This window comes from Pistacia vera, unplaced genomic scaffold, assembly GCF_008641045.1.
Source record: "Pistacia vera cultivar Batoury unplaced genomic scaffold, PisVer_v2 Contig1146, whole genome shotgun sequence".
NCBI lineage: Eukaryota > Viridiplantae > Streptophyta > Magnoliopsida > Sapindales > Anacardiaceae > Pistacia > Pistacia vera.
This window is the reverse complement of record NW_022195189.1, coordinates 1-18825: the sequence shown is the minus strand read 5'-3', so window position 1 is coordinate 18825 and position 18825 is coordinate 1. Positions and strand designations below refer to the sequence as shown.

The window sequence follows — 18825 nt, the reverse complement described above, 5'->3', positions numbered from 1 at the left end:
ATGTAACATGTATCAGATAATAGGTTTTTACAAAATTAGCATGAAATAATTTTATATAAAATCATTATACTGTATTTATAAAATATATGATATATACAAGGTAATAAAGAATTGATATTATTTTGATACTAAAATAGTAATATATAATATATATAAATTGTAACGTAACACCCATATTAGTAGCTTATCATGAGGGTACATTTTTTTTTCTAAATCTATACAAACATAATAAATAACAGATGAAATAAATAAATAACATATGATATATGAAACATAACATCCACAAGAACATCATAATTTAACATATTTCAAAATAATTTATTTTTGTTCTTGAATAGATGAGATTTCTAATACTAACGTCACTAGGAAATCAATTTTAAATAACATTTTATTTTAAAATTAGTATTCACTTTCATAATAAAAATCATATTTGTATAATGTTTTTTTTCTTTTTAAACACACTTTCTTAAAATTTATATATAAATTCACACTGAAAAAAAAAAAGGTCAAAAGACCACAGGGGGCCAACCCGGTCTGCATTATTGGGCCTAATGGGCTTTTAAGGCAGAACGTTCGGCAGGCCCTGTTTGGTAATTTCTTCTACCGCCCTCAAATCTTCGCTCAATCTTTCAATCCCATTCAAATTCGTAGTTGAGTCGTCGTTGAGCATATATAAACCCCCCAACCAACCCTCCACTCGGGACACTCAATTCCGAAACAAATAACAAATAAATTAATTAATAATTATAAATTTTAATTGAATAAAAAAAAATAAAAATCACGAACTCCTTTTAATTATTTTAAACAACCGTACCAAACTTTTAACATTCTCTTAATGTTACTCTTTAATTCTTTTTCTTTCCCTTCTTGTTTTCTCGCCATCCAAACACTCGTTTAGACTATTTCTCTAGGGTTTATCCGATCGTGCGCGCCATGGACTCCGAGGACGACGATTTCTACAGCGGCGAGGCAATGGATGACGAGAACGACTACTACAACACCGACGACGCCGCTTACGCAGACGGATACGATGATGAGGATGAGGACGACGACGATGATGATTACGAGTTCATGGAGGAGGTCGATGAGGAATACGTCAGTCGTCAGCAGGTTTGGCTTGGTTTGTTGAATTTTTTATTTAGTTCGAATTTCTTGTTTGGTTGCTGAGAAAATGAGGGTTTTGAACTTAGTGTTGCTTTGGTGGTTATGATTGCGGGAATTTTAAGTTTAATTGGTTTAGGTATTTGAGTGGTGGTTGAATATATTTTTTTTCTTTCTTCTTTTTAACTTTTTTGGTTTTTCGTTGATGGTTTTTTCGTGGAAAGATTATTCCTGTTGTTTGATTCGAAGGGAAAGGGCATCATGGTGGTCTGATATGTGGAGGATGCAAGGGGAAATCGTTTATTTATTGTTATTATTATTGCTCCATTGTGTGGAATTTGTGATTTCTGCTTTTTGAGTTGGTAAGGTGAGTTGGGTTGTGCTGTTCTCTTGTGTTTTTATGCTGATTTAGAAGCCTAGAGGATTCGTCAAGGAAAGAAGGTAACTGTGCCATGAATGTGTGTGGTTGTGGCTGTTCTTTGGGTATTTGGTAGGAAATAAGCCGGAGAGTCTTTTAAGGTAAACAGAAACAGTTCTTATTGGAAATTGGACATTCTTTGGGTCTCAACTTCAAGGAATTTTGGAGAAATTCCTTTTCTTCTTCACTTGTTGGGATTGAGATAGCATTTGCTTGTGATTTGGGTTGTTGGGTGTCTGTTATGGCTGTTTTTCTGTTGTATGATGGAAAATTGGGTGAGGGCTTCGGTCTTGGGGAAAACAGCAGAGAGTACTTTCAAGTGAAAAGAGCTTGCGGTAGAAGAGCAATTGTTTTTTTATCTCTATTGCAGTGTTTATGGAATGGAATGAGAAACTGGATTAGTGAATCTGCTTTGTGTAAGTTTGGTTTGGTGTGCCTTGTTTGATTTGAGTGTTATAAAGAAGTTCTGGATTAGGTGGGTAATATGGTTGGGTTTGGAGTTGAAACTGTATTGACTAATTCTCTCTGTTTGCTTTATGAGGATTTTGAGTTCTATGTATTCAAATTGTTCTGTTTCAAGCTTTATTGGGTGAATGTAGAATCTGACAAACATAAATTAGATACAAAGAGATTTGAATTGGGGTTATATCTCGTCACCCTACAACTCCCTTACATTTGCCCTTTCAAAATGTTTGTTTTGTTTCCAAGCAGTGGAAAGAAAGAAGCAGAAAGAGAAAATGGCATTGGATTTTTTCTTTTTAAATATCTTTCATAATATGAGGAGCAGTAGGAATGATTTTTTCGGTTCAGTTGAGTTATTTTGGATACATCTTGAAAAAGTGAAGTATGTATTAAGAGGAAAACCTTGATTTAGATAAAATCACGAATTTAATTTTTTATTGTAAATTATGCAATATAACTTTTATTCGTTTAAACTCTAATGCTTGACCCTGGTTGATTGGTTCTGCTGTATTCCTTTTGTCTCTTTCAAATTTTACACGTGTGGTTTTCTGTTTCAGCAAAGTTACACAGTCTTAAAAGAAGAGGATATACAACAACGTCAGGAGGATGACATTACAAGAGTTTCTACTGTCCTTTCAATATCAAGGGTAGATGCTAGTATCTTACTACGTCAATATAATTGGTAGGTCATGCCCCTTTTGGTGCTTGTCAGCTGTAATTTCTTTTTGGGTTGATATTCTGAAAAAAGTGGTGGTCATTTCAGGAGTGTTAGTAGGGTGCATGATGCATGGTTTGCTGATGAAGATGGAGTGCGAAAATCAGTTGGCTTGTTGGACAAACCAGTTTTTCAATTTTCCAATGCTAAAGAAGTATGCCATCTGTGTCTATGAGTGCGAAGTTTTTACTTTGATTGTGTTACTCACTTTCTTGCTCTGTTTTTTTTTTTTTTTTTTTTGTTCCTTACTGACAATACACTAATTGTTTCTTTGGTCAGCTAACTTGTGGGATTTGTTTTGAGCCCTATACTCGTGACAAAGTCATGTCAGCTGCTTGTGGTCATCCCTTTTGTTGTACATGCTGGAAAGGTTTGTCTTTTATGCCATTATTTAAATCCTGTTGCTGATATTCTATTCTTTGTTTTCCCGCACAAATCTGTATGATGTTTTTTACGGTATCAAATCTTCATATATATATTTTCTAATTGTTCGTTAATGTTTTCTCTCTTACAAATTGCTTTTGTAGGCAACTTTATACTTCTGCCTTAGTGATTTTTTCTTTTCTTTTGTCTTATCATGAACATGCTGGTGTTAGTCATATTCATGTATCAACTACATTTTGTTAGTTGATGCATCTAATCAAACGATTGCTGTAGAATTCAAATCTTTCTTCTATCCTTCTCTAAGTCTTTTCCACTTCCTGTAGTCCTTTTTCCTATGGGTTTTTATGCTACTTTTGTATTTTGTGATAGGTTATATTAGTGCAACGGTTAATGATGGTCCTGGATGTTTGATGTTGAGATGCCCTGATCCATCTTGCCGAGCTGCTGTTGGTCAAGACATGATCAACATGTTGGCTTCTGCTGATGATAAGGAGAAGTATACTCGTTACCTTCGTAGATCTTACGTTGAAGACAACAGGAAGGTATGCATGGAATTAGAAGCTTTTCATTTTTATTATCACTAACCCCTCTACAAGTACTGGTTGACTTCTGAATGATCGGAAGTGAAGCAACTTATTTTATTTAGCCCACACTGTGACTCCTTTTACTTTGATCCGGAAAAGCATTCAGCCCCTTTAGTTTTCATCAAACAATCAAGTTCATGAACTCAAAGAAACATATATGTGGATCTTTGTGTCTCACTTTCTGTTGTATTATACTACTAGTCATTGGTGGTTCTCTATCTTTCTTCTTTACTCAATTTGTTGTAACTTTATCACCAACTCTACTCTATCTTATTTTGATTATGTACTCATGTGTGTACAGAATTTCCCCTTTACAATTTGAATATCATGTACATTTAAGTATCAACTCAATTTGTTCTCTGAATGTCTGATATCCTCTTTGATAGTGGATACTCATATATGTTTAAATCTGGAGGGTTGTCTTAGATATCACTTGAAGCATGAGCCTTATTTGCCCTAAGCAATACTAGAATCAAATGTTATGGATCTACATTATTTCTGTGCATCAGATTAATCTAAAATATCAACTCAATTTGTTCTCTGAATGTTTGATATCCTCTGTGATAGTGGATGCTCCAATACATTTAAATCTGGAAGGTTGTCTTAGATATCGCTTGAAGCATGAGCCTTATTTGCTATAAGCAATACTACAATCAAATATTATGTATCTACATTATTTCTGTGCATCATATTAATCTAACATTAATCTTCAGCCTGTCTTACTGTCTATTTTCGCCCCAAATATAACCCAAGTTTGCTTCTTTCCATGTTTCCTGTGATTGTTTTCCATGTAGTTCTGACTGCTGTTATATTCACTTTGTTTACTGCCAGACCAAGTGGTGTCCTGCTCCAGGGTGTGACTATGCTATTGATTTTGCTGCTGGAGGTGGAACTTTTGATGTTTCTTGCTTATGCTCTCATAGTTTTTGCTGGAATGTAAGTTTCATTTTCTTTTTTCCTCTCAAAAAATCACTATGATTATATTCTTAGAATTATTGGATGTATGTTATTGAACTGCAGTGCACTGAAGAAGCTCATCGTCCAGTTGACTGTGGCACTGTGTCGAAGTGGATCCTGAAGAACTGTGCCGAGTCTGAGAACATGAACTGGTTGAGCATTTATAATGCATTAAGAATTGTTTGTTTCATTGGAAATTTAGTGAGATAGAATTATTGATATATTGATGTCTAACTTTTGTTGCACTACACTAATTTTGATGTGATAATTTTCAGGATACTAGCCAATTCTAAGCCCTGTCCAAAGTGTAAGCGACCAATTGAAAAAAATCAAGGGTGCATGCACATGACATGCTCACCACCTTGTAAATTTGAATTCTGTTGGTAAGCTTCTAAACCAAAGCTAATTCATAAGTATGCTTGCCTCTATTTTAATGAATTTTTGTCATTGAATTGGACATATCAAGAAATTTATTTGTGAAATATTCGGCACTTTATGTTGTATATACTAGAAAACCATAAATATAAAAAGAGTGCCTTTTTTCCCCATTTATAGCTACCATTTTGTTATGTGCACATATTATTTGACTCCTGTTATTTGGATGCAGGCTCTGCCTTGGTGCATGGTCAGACCATGGTGAAAGGACTGGTGGTTTCTATGCTTGTAACCGTTATGAGTCAGCTAAGCAACAGGGAGATGTAAGAGAAATATTGATCTCTTTTTAATAATTTGCTTATCGTATCTGCAAATATGAGCTAGCAATTTGAAAGTGGCTGATTTTGTGCTCTTTGACCTACAATTTTCACATCTTTGCTTCTAGTATGATGAGACTGAGAGGAGAAGAGAGATGGCAAAGAATTCTCTGGAGAAATACACTCATTATTATGAACGGTGGGCGAGCAATCAATCAGTAAGTAAATTTTCTTCCTGATTCAGTTTCTATGCTATGATATGAGTTGATTCTCTCTCTCTCTCTCTCTCTCTCTCTCTTTCTCTCTTTTTTCTAAGTTATTTTGTTGTCACCGTTACTTCTCCCAACCAAAGTTTTCTTGACACCTAAACGTATTGTTCTTGTCATAAAGTGTTTTTGATGCAAATTTTTAAACTGGAAATATATTACTACCCATATTGTATATCACAATAGAACTAAACTTCTTGGGTCCACAGAAGACCACCATGTACACTTCTTGTATTGAAGGTTTTTGTTGTTTGATGTAGTGCTTTTCAAATATACGTAAATAAGTGAGGGAGCCTTCAGGATTGGGAGCACTTTATTAGACATTGCCTTTTGAAAAAAGTACTTTCTTCAAAACCTCTAAAATATTTTCTGGAAAATCATCTTGTTGGTGCTCTTTAAATCATCATTTCTAGTGTTTTTCTTATCTAAGTGAGTTTTAAGAAGGTACATATAAAATTTTCTTAAAAATCACTTTTCCTTTTCTTAATGTTGAAATTTTTTTTGGGTAAACAATGTTGAAAAATACTTTCAAACACTAGATATCTGAAAAACTGTGAAATTCACTTTAAGTATTTGTGTTACATCCTACAAGTGTGAGTTCGTCAAATGTGTTCATAGTTTATTGGTAGCATACTTAAAACTTGATGCCAGATTATATTAAATGTGTAATCATATCAAGTTGAAAATTATCGGGAATGGAGGAAGGGGGGAAATTTCATAGAAGAATATGCTCCAAAAGTTATGAAACTTTGGGAGTGTTCTTTTTTACCAAACCTGCATGATTTAGTTGTGAGTTAAATTGTAAAAATCCATTCAATGTCACTTTTGATTGAAACTTATTAATAGACAAGAGATTTGGTAGAATAAAATAAAACAATATTTATACATATGGAAGATGACTTATTTTTAAGATCTTACACGATTAGTAGTGTAAATTTGTAGGCTGTTAGACTTCTGATATTTTGGTCAAGTAAAATATATTCATCTAGTACCTTCTTCCCTCTCGCTAGAACATTTAGAGAGTCGTACATTACACAATGTTTTTATTAAGTGAAAATTTCCTTGTCTATCACCTTCTTCCCTGTTAGTATTGGGATTTGATTTTGCATTTGAATTTTATCTAACTAACATCGGTTCTGTGTTTTGATCTGACAGTCGAGGCAAAAAGCTCTAGCGGATTTACATCAAATGCAGACTGTGCATGTAAGTATCTAATTTTCATAATTGTTGCAATCATCAACCTCATATTGTTAAGGTGTCTACACAATCAAGATTAGTTCCTCCTTTTTTGTGGTCCCGACATCTGTTATTGTGTCAACTTCTGATAAAGGTCTTTGTCTCTTTTGAAAATTACTGATATTCTGGAATTATTCTGTAGATTGAAGTGATCTATGATAGATGTTTTTGGTGTATATCATTGCTTTCCCTCTAATAAAAACTTAGCCAATTCATGGTATTCATCTTTGAACTCCAAAATGAATTTATTATCATCTGTTTATGGTAGTATGGGGAGATGCCTTGTGCAGAAATTTTGAGATTTGTCAAGAGAAAAAACAATGGAAACTTATATGGAGCATTAATTTTCATGATGGATGCATCTTACTGAACATTGGGTTGAGTTTCTGTTATCAAGGAGCATCAGATGGGTCCTTTATACTATTTAATAGTTTGACCCTTTAGACTTTTGGATGTTCTGTTCCACAGGGTTTTCTAATGACTAAATGTTTGTTTTTTGCCAGCTTGAGAAGCTGAGTGACACCCAATGCACACCTGAATCACAGCTGAAGTTCATCATTGAGGCCTGGCTTCAGGTAAATCTAGCATTTCATCATCAGTCATGTGCAAACCGTTGCTTCTTTTTCTCTGCAAAAATTGAAGGTGTTATTTTTCAATTACTTTCTGTATTCTTGCGATTGAATTAGAAAATATGAAAAGATCATAATTTTGAAAATTTTTGTCTAAATACTGTTTGGTTTTGGTTTTAGATACTGTTAGTTCTTAGAGAATTGGGGCATTTTTGGGCTTTCGGCCTCTGTATCATATATCATATGCTATATTTGTATTGTGACATTGGTCATTTCCTCAGAACCTGGTCTGAACCACACACAATTAACTGTCCCAAGTCCTTATTTCTCTAGCGAACAATCTGTTTTATATATATATATATATATATATAGTCAATCTCTGGTGCTGACTTCTTGAAGTTTTTGATGAGTGGACCGAAGTTCAGCGACTAGGACATTTGCACTTGAGAATATTGATACACATATTAGCAATATTTTTAATTTATGGTTAGAAATTGGTATTAAGAAAGTGGGAGTGACTTATCAAAGCATTCTTCTACTACGCAAATAGTTAAATGTGTTGTTAAACTTACGATCTTATAATATACATTTGCAGATAGTCGAATGTCGAAGAGTTCTGAAATGGACCTATGCATATGGATATTATCTACCTGAGCATGAGCATGCTAAGAGACAGTTTTTTGAGTACTTGCAAGGTATCTATATTTCTAAAAACAGTGGTGGGAATTGAATGAAAATTGTCTTTGTGCTTTATTTTGACTACTTTGCTATGCAATGACCTTTGGTTCTATATAGGTGAGGCGGAATCAGGTTTGGAAAGGCTTCATCAATGTGCGGAGAAGGAACTACAACAATTCCTCAATGATGATAGCCCATCAAAAGAGTTTAATGACTTCCGTACAAAGTTAGCAGGGCTGACCAGGTACCTATCACATTGAAACTATGCTAATGTTACCAACATATAGATATGTAATGTTTCATGTTATAACATATAAAGGATGTGTAACTGGTTTTAATTTTGATTCCATCATCGTGAATAACATTTACTGTTTTTTATTTTATTCTTGTTTCTTTCTTCTTAGAACTGGGTTTCAGTTTTAGTATAACATGAAATATTCCATTTAAAAAGCACCACAGAGGTTATTTTGGCCAATAGAAAATCCCTACATCTATTCTTTCTGCGTGAATTATTTTATTACTTGGTGTCAAAACCTTCTGATTACGCACTTCTCATTTTCAACTGCAACAGTGTGACTAAAAATTACTTTGAGAACCTGGTCAGAGCCCTAGAGAATGGCCTAGCAGATGTCGACTCCCACGCAGCTTGCAGCAAGGCAGGTATCTCAAAACCTCCACCGGCTAGCAAAGGTAAAAGTGGGAGAGGAAAAGGGAGTGGTAGAAGCAGTGGTTCTCACGATGCGGGTAGATAATCTTATATCTGTTATACCTTCAACATACCCAGTTGTGTCAGCAGTTGTTTAGAACATCCCATCTTGCGTGCTCTACTCGGAAAGAAACCTTTCCGGCGATTCTCTAGTTAGGGAATTCTTGGTGTAGGTAATGGTGGCTCCATCGTTTGTTGTGTATCTTTTTTCTTGGGTTTGATCTCTTCCTTCTTTCCGGAGGCTGTTTAACATGTAGAAGTATGTAGGCATGAACGGAGTGAAGAAAATGAGCCTCTTTTTCTATTCAATCGTGTGTTGGAGAGCACCATAATCTGTGATTTCTCATGTATATATATCTACATAATGAGCTTCAGCAAGTTGTGTTAATATATTATATATTTGACCGTACCGGAAACTACTCATATGTATAAAATAATATATATAAATAGCCTAAATTATCTGCTTTCTATAATCCTTGTTCCCTTACATGTTTTAGATTTATAAGTATTGCATTCATACATGTTGCTTTCCAATGAATTATTGTATATGGTTGTACTTCCCCTATTCTATATGAAGGATTTTGTTCCAATACTCAAACGATACTTTTCCATGAAAGTTCTAGTTAGTGGTTGTTCAATATTACAAATCTATTGTTCATTAATTGAATAATGTTATATTTACAAAGAAATTTTATAAAAATTATTATAAAAAGTGATGTGATAAAAAATGAATAGAAGAGTGAATATAATAAGTTTTATTATTCTATTTATTTTTTATCATTTTATTTTGTATGAAAATCTTTATAAGATTTTTTTATAAGTATAGTATTATTGTTTATTGATTGTTGCATAATTTGTATTAGAGAAAGTGTTGCTGATNTATACTTGGGTTTAGATGGTTTAGGCTGGATTTGCAGATTGAAATTGTCTCATTTGGACTGCTGGTGATGTAGGGACAGAGCATGTGTATTTTTTTTTTTTTTTTTTTAATGAAGAGACAACTAACTGCTTGTTAGAGTCAGACATGTGCCTCTGGTTGCTAATCTGTAATCTTTAATATATCTTGGAAAAAGAGAGCAAAATAAACTGGGGCATTTTATGTTGGAAGTTTTTCTGAGTCAAAGAGAATTTTGCTTTGAGTGGTATTGGACACCATGGCTTACAAAATTTTGCATGACGACTCACTAAACAGAGGAAAAATGAAGGAAAACAGAAATTTCGGTGCTCAAATGCTGCCTACATATATATACCTGTATGTTAGATGCCTACGCACAATAGCGGCCTTTGGCTTTTTGGGATTTAGAAGTGTTGAATATTCTTTCATGTTTTAGATCCTGACATCCATTTCCCAAGATAGGGATTTTAAAATGTTGGCTTTTTATGCCTCATGAATTTTTCGGTTGTTTTAAGTATGCCAATATACTTCTATTGTTGTTTTTTTCTTATTAATGTTGAAGATTTTTCTATTTCGTTGTATTTATTAATGATTGGAGTAAATAACTTTAAGATTTAGTGGCTGCTTTGCTGAGATGAAGTATAATTGTTGGTTATAATGCACAGGTTGCTCGAGGTCAGATTGAGCGAGCAAGTGATATGAGGAAAAGGCTAACATCTCCTCCAGTTCCTGGTCTTCCATCTGGCAATAATATTCCAGCAACAGAGTCTGCAAAGGTGGTAGAGTCCATTATTCCCTCTATTCAGCCAACCAGCGCTCCACCTCACTCTCTCAACCAACCTGTCCTTTCATTTGCACCATTGAAAGCTACTGAAGAAGATAACAAGAAAGCAGCGGCAGCTGCTGTTGCTGCTAAGCTTGCTGCCTCTACATCCTCTGCCCAGATGCTTACCTCGGTTCTTTCATCTCTTGTTGCAGAAGAAGCTGCCTCATTGAATGGTAGCTTAAACTCTGGTGGATTCACTGCAGGTTTATCCATATTCCCGCCAGAAAAACGGCCCAAACTTGAGAAACCAATGGCCATTTCTGATGTCAGCAATTCTGATGTGGGCAACTCAACCTATTTTAGCTCTTTACAACAGCAACCAATGACCAATATGCCAGTTGTACCATCCTCAAGTATGCAACCAATGGCCCAATCAAACCAGATGCAATCACCATTTGCTCCAGCTCCGCCACCACCTCCTCCACCCCCTCTATCACCCGTAAATCCACCAGTTAGTCAATATGTTCAGTCTGCTGGTATGATGGTTGGTGTCATGCCATATGGTTATGGAGCAAATGCACTACCACCACCACCTCTGCTGCCTCCACATATTGCAATGGGTTTGGGACGACCTGGTTCCCAGTCACTACAGCCTCAGCCACAGCCACAGCCCCAGCATTCGCAGCAGCAACAACAGCAACAGCAGCAGCAGCAACCAGCTGGAGGAGGATATTATCGGCCGCCAGGCATTGGATTTTATGGGCAGAGCCAGCCTTCAACGCCTCCAGTACCTCGGCAGTAAGCTACCCTCAAAACTCACGGGTGACAGGGTCCTTAAAGAGGCTGTTGTGTATTGGGTTTTTCAGGCAAAGCCATCAACCAGTACTTATCCAACCTCGGCATGGAGTTTTTCTTAAAATCATGAAACTCATCGGGTCTTCATGATCTGTGCTATTGTGTAAATTAATAGAAATTTAGTTAGATGTGCATGTAGACTTAATATGAAATCCTTTCACTGACACCCCACCTTAGGATTCATCATACCCCCCAAATCCATGATTACTTGCAATGTTGCATTGTATCTGTGTATTACCTGACGGAAACGAGACCTGACAGTACGACCCCTATACTGTTTAACGCAAAATAATGTACGTGTTTAGTAGCATGGGGGGTCATCATATCTAGCCGTAAAATATTTGCAGGCACCTCTATATCTTGTTTTAGGCACCTTTTTTCTCTGCATCCAGCAATTGCTTCAAATGTTGAACTTGAATGCCTTTTTCATCCTGCTTTCTTGGATTTAGCTGTTTGGTAAATTATAACGACATGCTGGAAGAAAATAAGAATACTGACTGTTGCAATTGTAATATATGATGCAACAGCTTGCACTCTTACCATTTTCTTTTGTGCGTCTGTTAGTGCCTAAGCATTGTTTTAAAACCGAGACTGGAGGGCAATCGTTTTGCTGTCCGGGTCTCGACCGATCCAACTGGTTGGATCGATGATGTCATCATGCTGACTTAAGCAGTTCCAAAAAAATTCAGATTTTTCATTTTTGAACAAGGTTCAAATTTTCAGTAACAACTTAATTATTGCAACGACATGATTCAAATTTAATAACAATCCTAACATGATGTCGTGATCATCCATTACAAATTAAATGACAAGATATTGAAAAGATAGTCACATAATAATTAATAACAAAACATTTGGTGCAATTGTTTTTTTTTTTTACTAGTCTTCATGTTTCAACTTTCAAATCAATGTATAATATTATATGTTATAGTTCCACCAAAAATTTATAAATGACAAAAACTTTTATAGATTACAACATGCTTGAAATGCGGAAACAGAATGCTATTCCAAAAGGCACCTTAACTTTTAATTTAAGCATTATATCCCTTTATTCTCAGGTTTGGACAAATCTGGGTTATTCAACCAGAGGGAGAAAACACAAATAATCTGAGTACCTTCAATTTCTCTTGCAGATTCGAGTAAAATAATTCTACAACTTCCAATCAAATAATCAAAACAAAACTTCTAAATCTAGAGGATTATGCCAAAAAAGAAAAAATCAAATTCCAATCAAATAAACCAAGCATTATAATCAAAACAAAACTTCCAATCAAATAATCAAAACAATACTTCCAAATCCATAAAAAGAGAATCAAATAAACCAGATGTACCTTCAAATTGTTGTCGTCGTCGAGGAAGGAGGGAAGCGTTATCGTCAATTTCCAACAAGGGAGGGAGGCATCATCGATTTTGGAGGGTGGAGTTGATTGAGATTGAGGGGTGATTTCAAAGAGTGGCTGTGTAGAGAAACTGAAAAATGAATAGATTTAGGGCTTTTTTTTACTTGTGAAATAGTAAACCGATTTATCAAGTTACACTGTTCATCAGGTTTAATGGCATGTTAAAGCGGCTTTTGGAGCATAACCGAGTTTTATATTAACCCAGATCGGACACGCGACCGGGTCTTGGTAGAACCAGTTGGACCAACAAGTCCGATCCGAGTTTTAAAACAATGCATCTAAGTCAAAATCTGGAGTTAACTATAAAGTTTATAAAATGATTTTGGGACATAGACTTTACAAGTATATTATCACTCTTTTTGGTTTATTATTAAGAGGTTTGGTATTAAAGTTGAATGATGTTTTTGTTAGTTAAATATAATAGTGTAAGGGTTAGAAAAATTATCTTTAATAAATAATTGACAATTTTGGACGAGCGACTGAAAGTTTTAATTGATTGTCTATTTTTACTAAACGAGTGATTGTTTGCCCAAACAATTATTGGTTTGCAAAATTGTTACTTTTTTTGTTTTCTAAATATGAAATATGGTTAGATATTTATTCGAAATATCTTTTTTGTTTTTCCCTTAAACAATAATATTTTTACCGATAGAATCTATATGTTGGGATGAAAATATTAATTTGTCAAAACTTGGAAGTGCCCCAGCCTGGGCCTTGACTCTGTCAAAGGCTTGGGTCTCGGGTTGATTAGTCCAACCAGTCCCATTGGTGGGCTGGACCAATGACATCATCGTATCTGAATGACAAAAAAACCTTTGTATATTTCCGGGTTTACTATCATAAACTAAGGGTAATAAGGTAAAAAAAAGAGTGATGTTTTCCAAGAAATAAACCAAGGGTAACAAGTCAAAAAGAGAGTAATGTTGTTTTCAAAGAAAAGTGATTGATTAAAAAATTCATTAATGGCAGTGATATGACATGTCATACAACGTTTTAATAACCAATCTGGGGTGAAACTCGACAAAGTTGCTAGGTCTCGAGTTAACTGGTTTAACCGGGTGACAAGACTTTTAAATTCAGCAAATACACCCCTAAAAATTAAGTTAAGTCCCTACAAGTTTGAAATTTAGAAAACACACCTCAAATACAAATCGGCTGGCAACTGGTTGGCGACGACGACACCCCAAATGCAATCCCAATCATCTCTTGAGCCAATTCCCTAGAAAATCTAACCAAGATTTGGTTGAAATCAATAGCGATACTGGCGTCGATATTCTAGGTCAGATCTTATCAACATCGACATTCTAGGCCAGATCTCACTGAGGCCGACATCGACAACCCTCCCTCATTACCCCGAAAATACTCCCCTCTTCCTCTGAACCAAACCCACCTCACCCCATCACCATTAACCTCGCCAATCGCCGGCAAAAGCAGGCTATTGCTGTTGCCTTATTTTTTTTTTTTTTAAAAAAAAAAAATTTGGTTGTTGCACTCACCGGAAATCAACTTCATTGCCACCATTGCATTCACCAACACTTTCTCTTCAAAAGCCCCAACATCCCAGCCTTCACTTGTTCACCGATCATCATCCCAAATTCTAGGGTTTTGGGTGAATAGAGAAATTGTTAACCCGGTCGGGTGAAGCTCCTGATCGGTTAAACTGGCCAAGCCGAGCCAGGCCAGGTTTTAAAATAGTGATGTCATGTATTGAAGATCTAGTGCTAATGCGAATTTCTGCACTAACTAAAGCGTCGAGATGAAGACACACATCAACCAGAGATACTTGGTTGACTCTGGGGAGAACCAAGTAGGATGGGTGTGTGATTTCTGGGAACCTGATGAACAATTTTAATTCCTCGCAAGTGCATGAATCGATAGCACAGTATAGTGTGCAAAAGCAAGGGTCCATCCCATAAAGATTTGTAAGCACTCAATTAATCCTAATATACAATGCCTTAATTAAACAAATAAAATAAACAAAACTGTAAACAAAAGAAATGGAACTAATTACTAAGAAAGCAAAATAAATTCTTAACCAACTGAATTAAATAACACAATTAAAACTTAACTGAAAACCAATGCAAGAAAAACCTAGGTATCCAATTTCACCATAACAATCCGATTCTCTACTAATTATTTATTGTCATCCCAATCCAATTCCTAGGGTTCAGTCTTCCATCATTATGATATTATCGTTTGATGTTCGGGTTTAACCAAATATTCTTAACCATTAAACTCACTAGGATGTTTAGTAAAACCTAACAATCAAGAATCCATTAAGAACAAGAAGTACTCAAAATATGAACCAAATTGTATCTAGCTTGATGTTTGCCTCAACACAATCCAATCATTCAAAAGAGTTATTCAAGGTTTGCATATGATGTTTACCTTACCTTGTCTCAAACCATCAATTGTTTTGTATTTCAAAGTTAGCATATGATATTTAGCATACTTATTTCATACAAAACATTAAGATTGAAATAAGTATAATAAATGAAACTAGAAATATATTAAATCAATAGAATAATAAAATTAAACAAAGCATAAAACCTTCATGCTAGGTTACATCGAATCCTTAAAAAGGAAATTAGTTACACATAAATATAGAGAAATCAAACCTCAAAACCTTCAAAAACATGAAGTACAAGAGAAAAGATGAAAACCATAAGTAAGATCTCCTCTACTTGCTTCTCTCAAAGTTGAAGTCTCTCCAAAAAATACCTAAAGACATCCTATTATAGTGCTAGGGTTGTGGGAAAGTAATGGGAAAAATCCTATACAAAATAGGAGAATAAAATTCGGATTAATCTCAAATAGAGTCCTTGTAGAATTAGGATTCCTATGCCAACCCTTTGGTACTAAAACTAGAATATCTTCCTCTAGAAAGCTCAGAATATGAATTGTAAAATTCTACATAAACTATACTTCCAAAGCTTTACAAAAATATGTGTAAAAGCTCCCAGTTTGTACTGAGAAATTTATGGTAGCTTCGCAAATTTACCATTTTTTGTTTGTTTCTCGTTAACAGTTGCTGTTAGAATTGTGTGCCGAAAGACTTCCACATTTTAGCATGCAAAATTCTGAATATGACGAAGACATGAGCACATTAATAGTAGATATTCGAATTAGATTTCCAATGGTCCAAGAATAATCACAATCTGAGGTCTTTAGCTCAAGTTATTTAGCAACACTAAGGCATGTTCTAGAATGTGTGTTTGCTTGTCTTCCATGCACTGATGCAACTTTTAGATCCATTTTTAACCATCTTCCATGTTGAACTAGATCACAACCATGAAAGTTATATCTTTGTCTCTTATTTTTCAAACACCACCAAAATCAAGTCAATCGGAGTTGTGTAACTCAAGTTACATCCATTTTCATGCTGCATGTTCATGCACGCCGTGGCACAAAAATCCTCTACCGTGAACAATCTTTAAATATTCATAGCTTCTTCGTTTGAGCTCCGATTCTCAAACCGTTTATTCTTGCATGATTCTTTACTCTTCAACGTGCATGCTCGAAATCCTCATTTTTCAGTACCTAAATGTCTGAAAATTCATAAAACATATGTGTGATTCTAGAAAACAAAAGAAGTATCGAAATTAAGTAAAATTAGCAAATTAAACCTAATTCCCACACAACATAACCTTAAAATCAAAAAGTTTAAGTGCACTTTCAAGCACTCATCAAAACCAACAAAGAAGACTTGACTTGCATGCGGTGATGGCCAAGGTGGTAATGCGCCTCCCGAAGGAAGGCGTGAAAACTAGACATTTTTAAAATGGTTTGACCTAGAAATGAATAAGGCCTACGTCCACTGATATTTTATTTGACTATACGATATTGGGATACAAAAGATGGGTTTCCCTCGATGATTGGGGGGGATTTCTCCATCTTGTTTCTCTTCTTTGGAGTTGATGTTTGGACTAGAGAAAATTTTTTCTGTTCTTTCTCCTTGTTTGGTCCTTTTTTCTTCTTCTTCTTCTTCTCATTCCCTTTGGCCGTTGCCACTTTTAAAGAGAGAGAGAGAGAGAGAGAGAGAGAGAGAGAGAGAGAGCTTCAGAATGTTATGATGATAAGTGCATCAGCCACGTTGTCTGATATCGCACAGTAGTTTGAAACTCACATGCCCCTATGCCATAGCTAATAATGGTGTTTCCTCTGACAACAAGTGTCTTTACAGTTCTCCTCTTAACTGAGCTGCATGGAGAGCACGTGGATTTTGCATTTCCGCATGTCGCTAATCATGGTGTGTAGCTTATACATGGTAAGATGATCTATCCAAGTAGGAAGATATTTTCATACAACAAGCCCCTTTTATGACCCCGTTCACACGTCGTGCCCGTACACTGGTAAGAGCTTGAAAATACACATTTACATAGTGGTTCATTGGGATTATTTGTGAGAAATTAGGTTTAATTTGGTAAAGTTGCTTAATATTTTCATAATTGTCTTTTATGGGATCATAGGTGTGTTTGAGTGTTTTTCAGGCTATTAGTGCTAAATGTTATGCTCGGATGAAGAATCATGTTGACAATGGAATGAGTGACGAGTAGAAACAAACGGATCGAGAATTGGAGTTGAATTGAAAAAGTTATGGAGCTTTGAAGTAAAGAGGAGATTCTAGATTACACTCCAGTTTGAGCATGCCTTGGTATTTTGGCAATAAATCAAACTGTAGACCTCAAATTAAGACAATTCTTCAACTGTTGGAAAGCTGATTCAAAGGGCTACATTTAATACGTTTACCACTTCTCCAGATTCCATAGTTATCATACTCAAAAATCACCATCTCTAGAGTGTTGAGGAATGATGCGAGAGTTGAAGTAAAGAAGAGGAAGTTATCACTGTGCCATAGCACACTTTGACCAGAATCGACCACATCGTAGCATAGTGCTGGGGCACAGTCACAATAGTTAGGAATTTTTCTTCCACTTTTGATTAGGAAAATAGGGTTAAGAGTCCTAAATTAAATAGAATTAAAGAAAATAAAACTCTAACCCTTGTGGGATATAAATAGAAGTCTTTTAGCATTATTTTGTGAATTCTTTGGGGACAATAAGAAAAGGAAAACCTGTAGAGAAGAAAAGTGTCAGAATTTCTAAAGCTTTGATTCGCAATAGAGGGAAGTTCTTCTTGTTTCTTTCTTATAGACTCACGTTTCTTATTTTAATAAAGATGATTGTTTCTTTCATGTTGATTATGAACTAAATTTATTCTCTAAGGCTAAGATGTAGCCCAATCTCTTGATTATGTGTTGATTTATTTATGTTGATTTTTATTAAGATTTCTTCCTAAGATTTATTATTATGCCTAATGTTTTTTATTCTTAAGGGCCCAAGAATTGAATGAACTTATGGACTAGGTTGAGATCGAGAGATGATATTTAGTTGGTCTATGGTAGTAAAACCATAGGTTGAGCGAACGCTAAAGATAGGTTACCGTAACTTGTGAGGTTTTGATAAACTCCATAGAGCGTCATGATCTTCAATTGCTTAAATCTGATTAGAGATAATTTGGGTTAGTAATTAGGGGTTAATTTGATAATTGTTCGAGTGAAAGTTATTTGAAATTTAGGGAGTTTGACTTGTAGGAAGAGCTTAATGAAATTAGCATACGTGATCAATATATATGAATAAGAGTTGGTGTGAAATCTATGCCCTAAGTCTAGTCATCTTGCATTAAACCCAAAGTTTTTTTTAGTTGTTCCCTTTTTAGTTCTCTTTTAATTTCAATTGTTATTTTTTTTAAAAATTAATTTAGGTTTTCGTTGATACAATTTGGATTAATCAAATAGTAATAGGATAGTTTAATTTAGTAATTGATAATAGTAATTCCCTTGGGTTTGATATCCATATTCCTACACTTTATTACTTGCACGATTTCGTACACTTGCAAAAATCACAACAACACACACATGGGCTGGTTGCTCGTGCCTTTCACTGAGTATCTTCACTCCCGAGCTTGATGTTTGATCCATACAGAGGCATGTCCTAGGCTTCTCTGTCGAGCCTAGGCTGGGGATTTTTACCACACAACATCTACCCCCTAATTTTCGAGGGTCGAGGCGAGCCTGAAAAACTAAGTCTTCTACACTCTAATCCCATCAACACTGCATGTATGGTCTTATCACTTATTGCA

General features: G+C 35.1%; 2 protein-coding genes across 2 annotated transcripts; both read left to right on the top strand.

Moving 5' to 3' along the window:
- The first annotated feature begins 748 nt into the window (after window positions 1-748).
- Window positions 749-9170, top strand: LOC116145967 (probable E3 ubiquitin-protein ligase ARI7). Its single transcript, XM_031431390.1, has 15 exons — window positions 749-1110; window positions 2539-2663; window positions 2745-2850; window positions 2976-3066; window positions 3450-3622; window positions 4496-4600; window positions 4685-4773; window positions 4897-5004; window positions 5229-5319; window positions 5442-5531; window positions 6735-6782; window positions 7319-7390; window positions 7980-8079; window positions 8180-8306; window positions 8634-9170. The coding sequence occupies exons 1-15, from the start codon at window positions 934-936 to the stop codon at window positions 8812-8814; spliced, it is 1683 nt and encodes a 560-aa protein (XP_031287250.1). The 5' UTR covers window positions 749-933; the 3' UTR covers window positions 8815-9170.
- Window positions 9171-10303: 1133 nt separating this feature from the next.
- Window positions 10304-11785, top strand: LOC116146005 (formin-like protein 7). Its single transcript, XM_031431420.1, has one exon. The coding sequence runs from the start codon at window positions 10362-10364 to the stop codon at window positions 11229-11231; it is 870 nt and encodes a 289-aa protein (XP_031287280.1). The 5' UTR covers window positions 10304-10361; the 3' UTR covers window positions 11232-11785.
- The last annotated feature ends 7040 nt before the right edge of the window (window positions 11786-18825 follow it).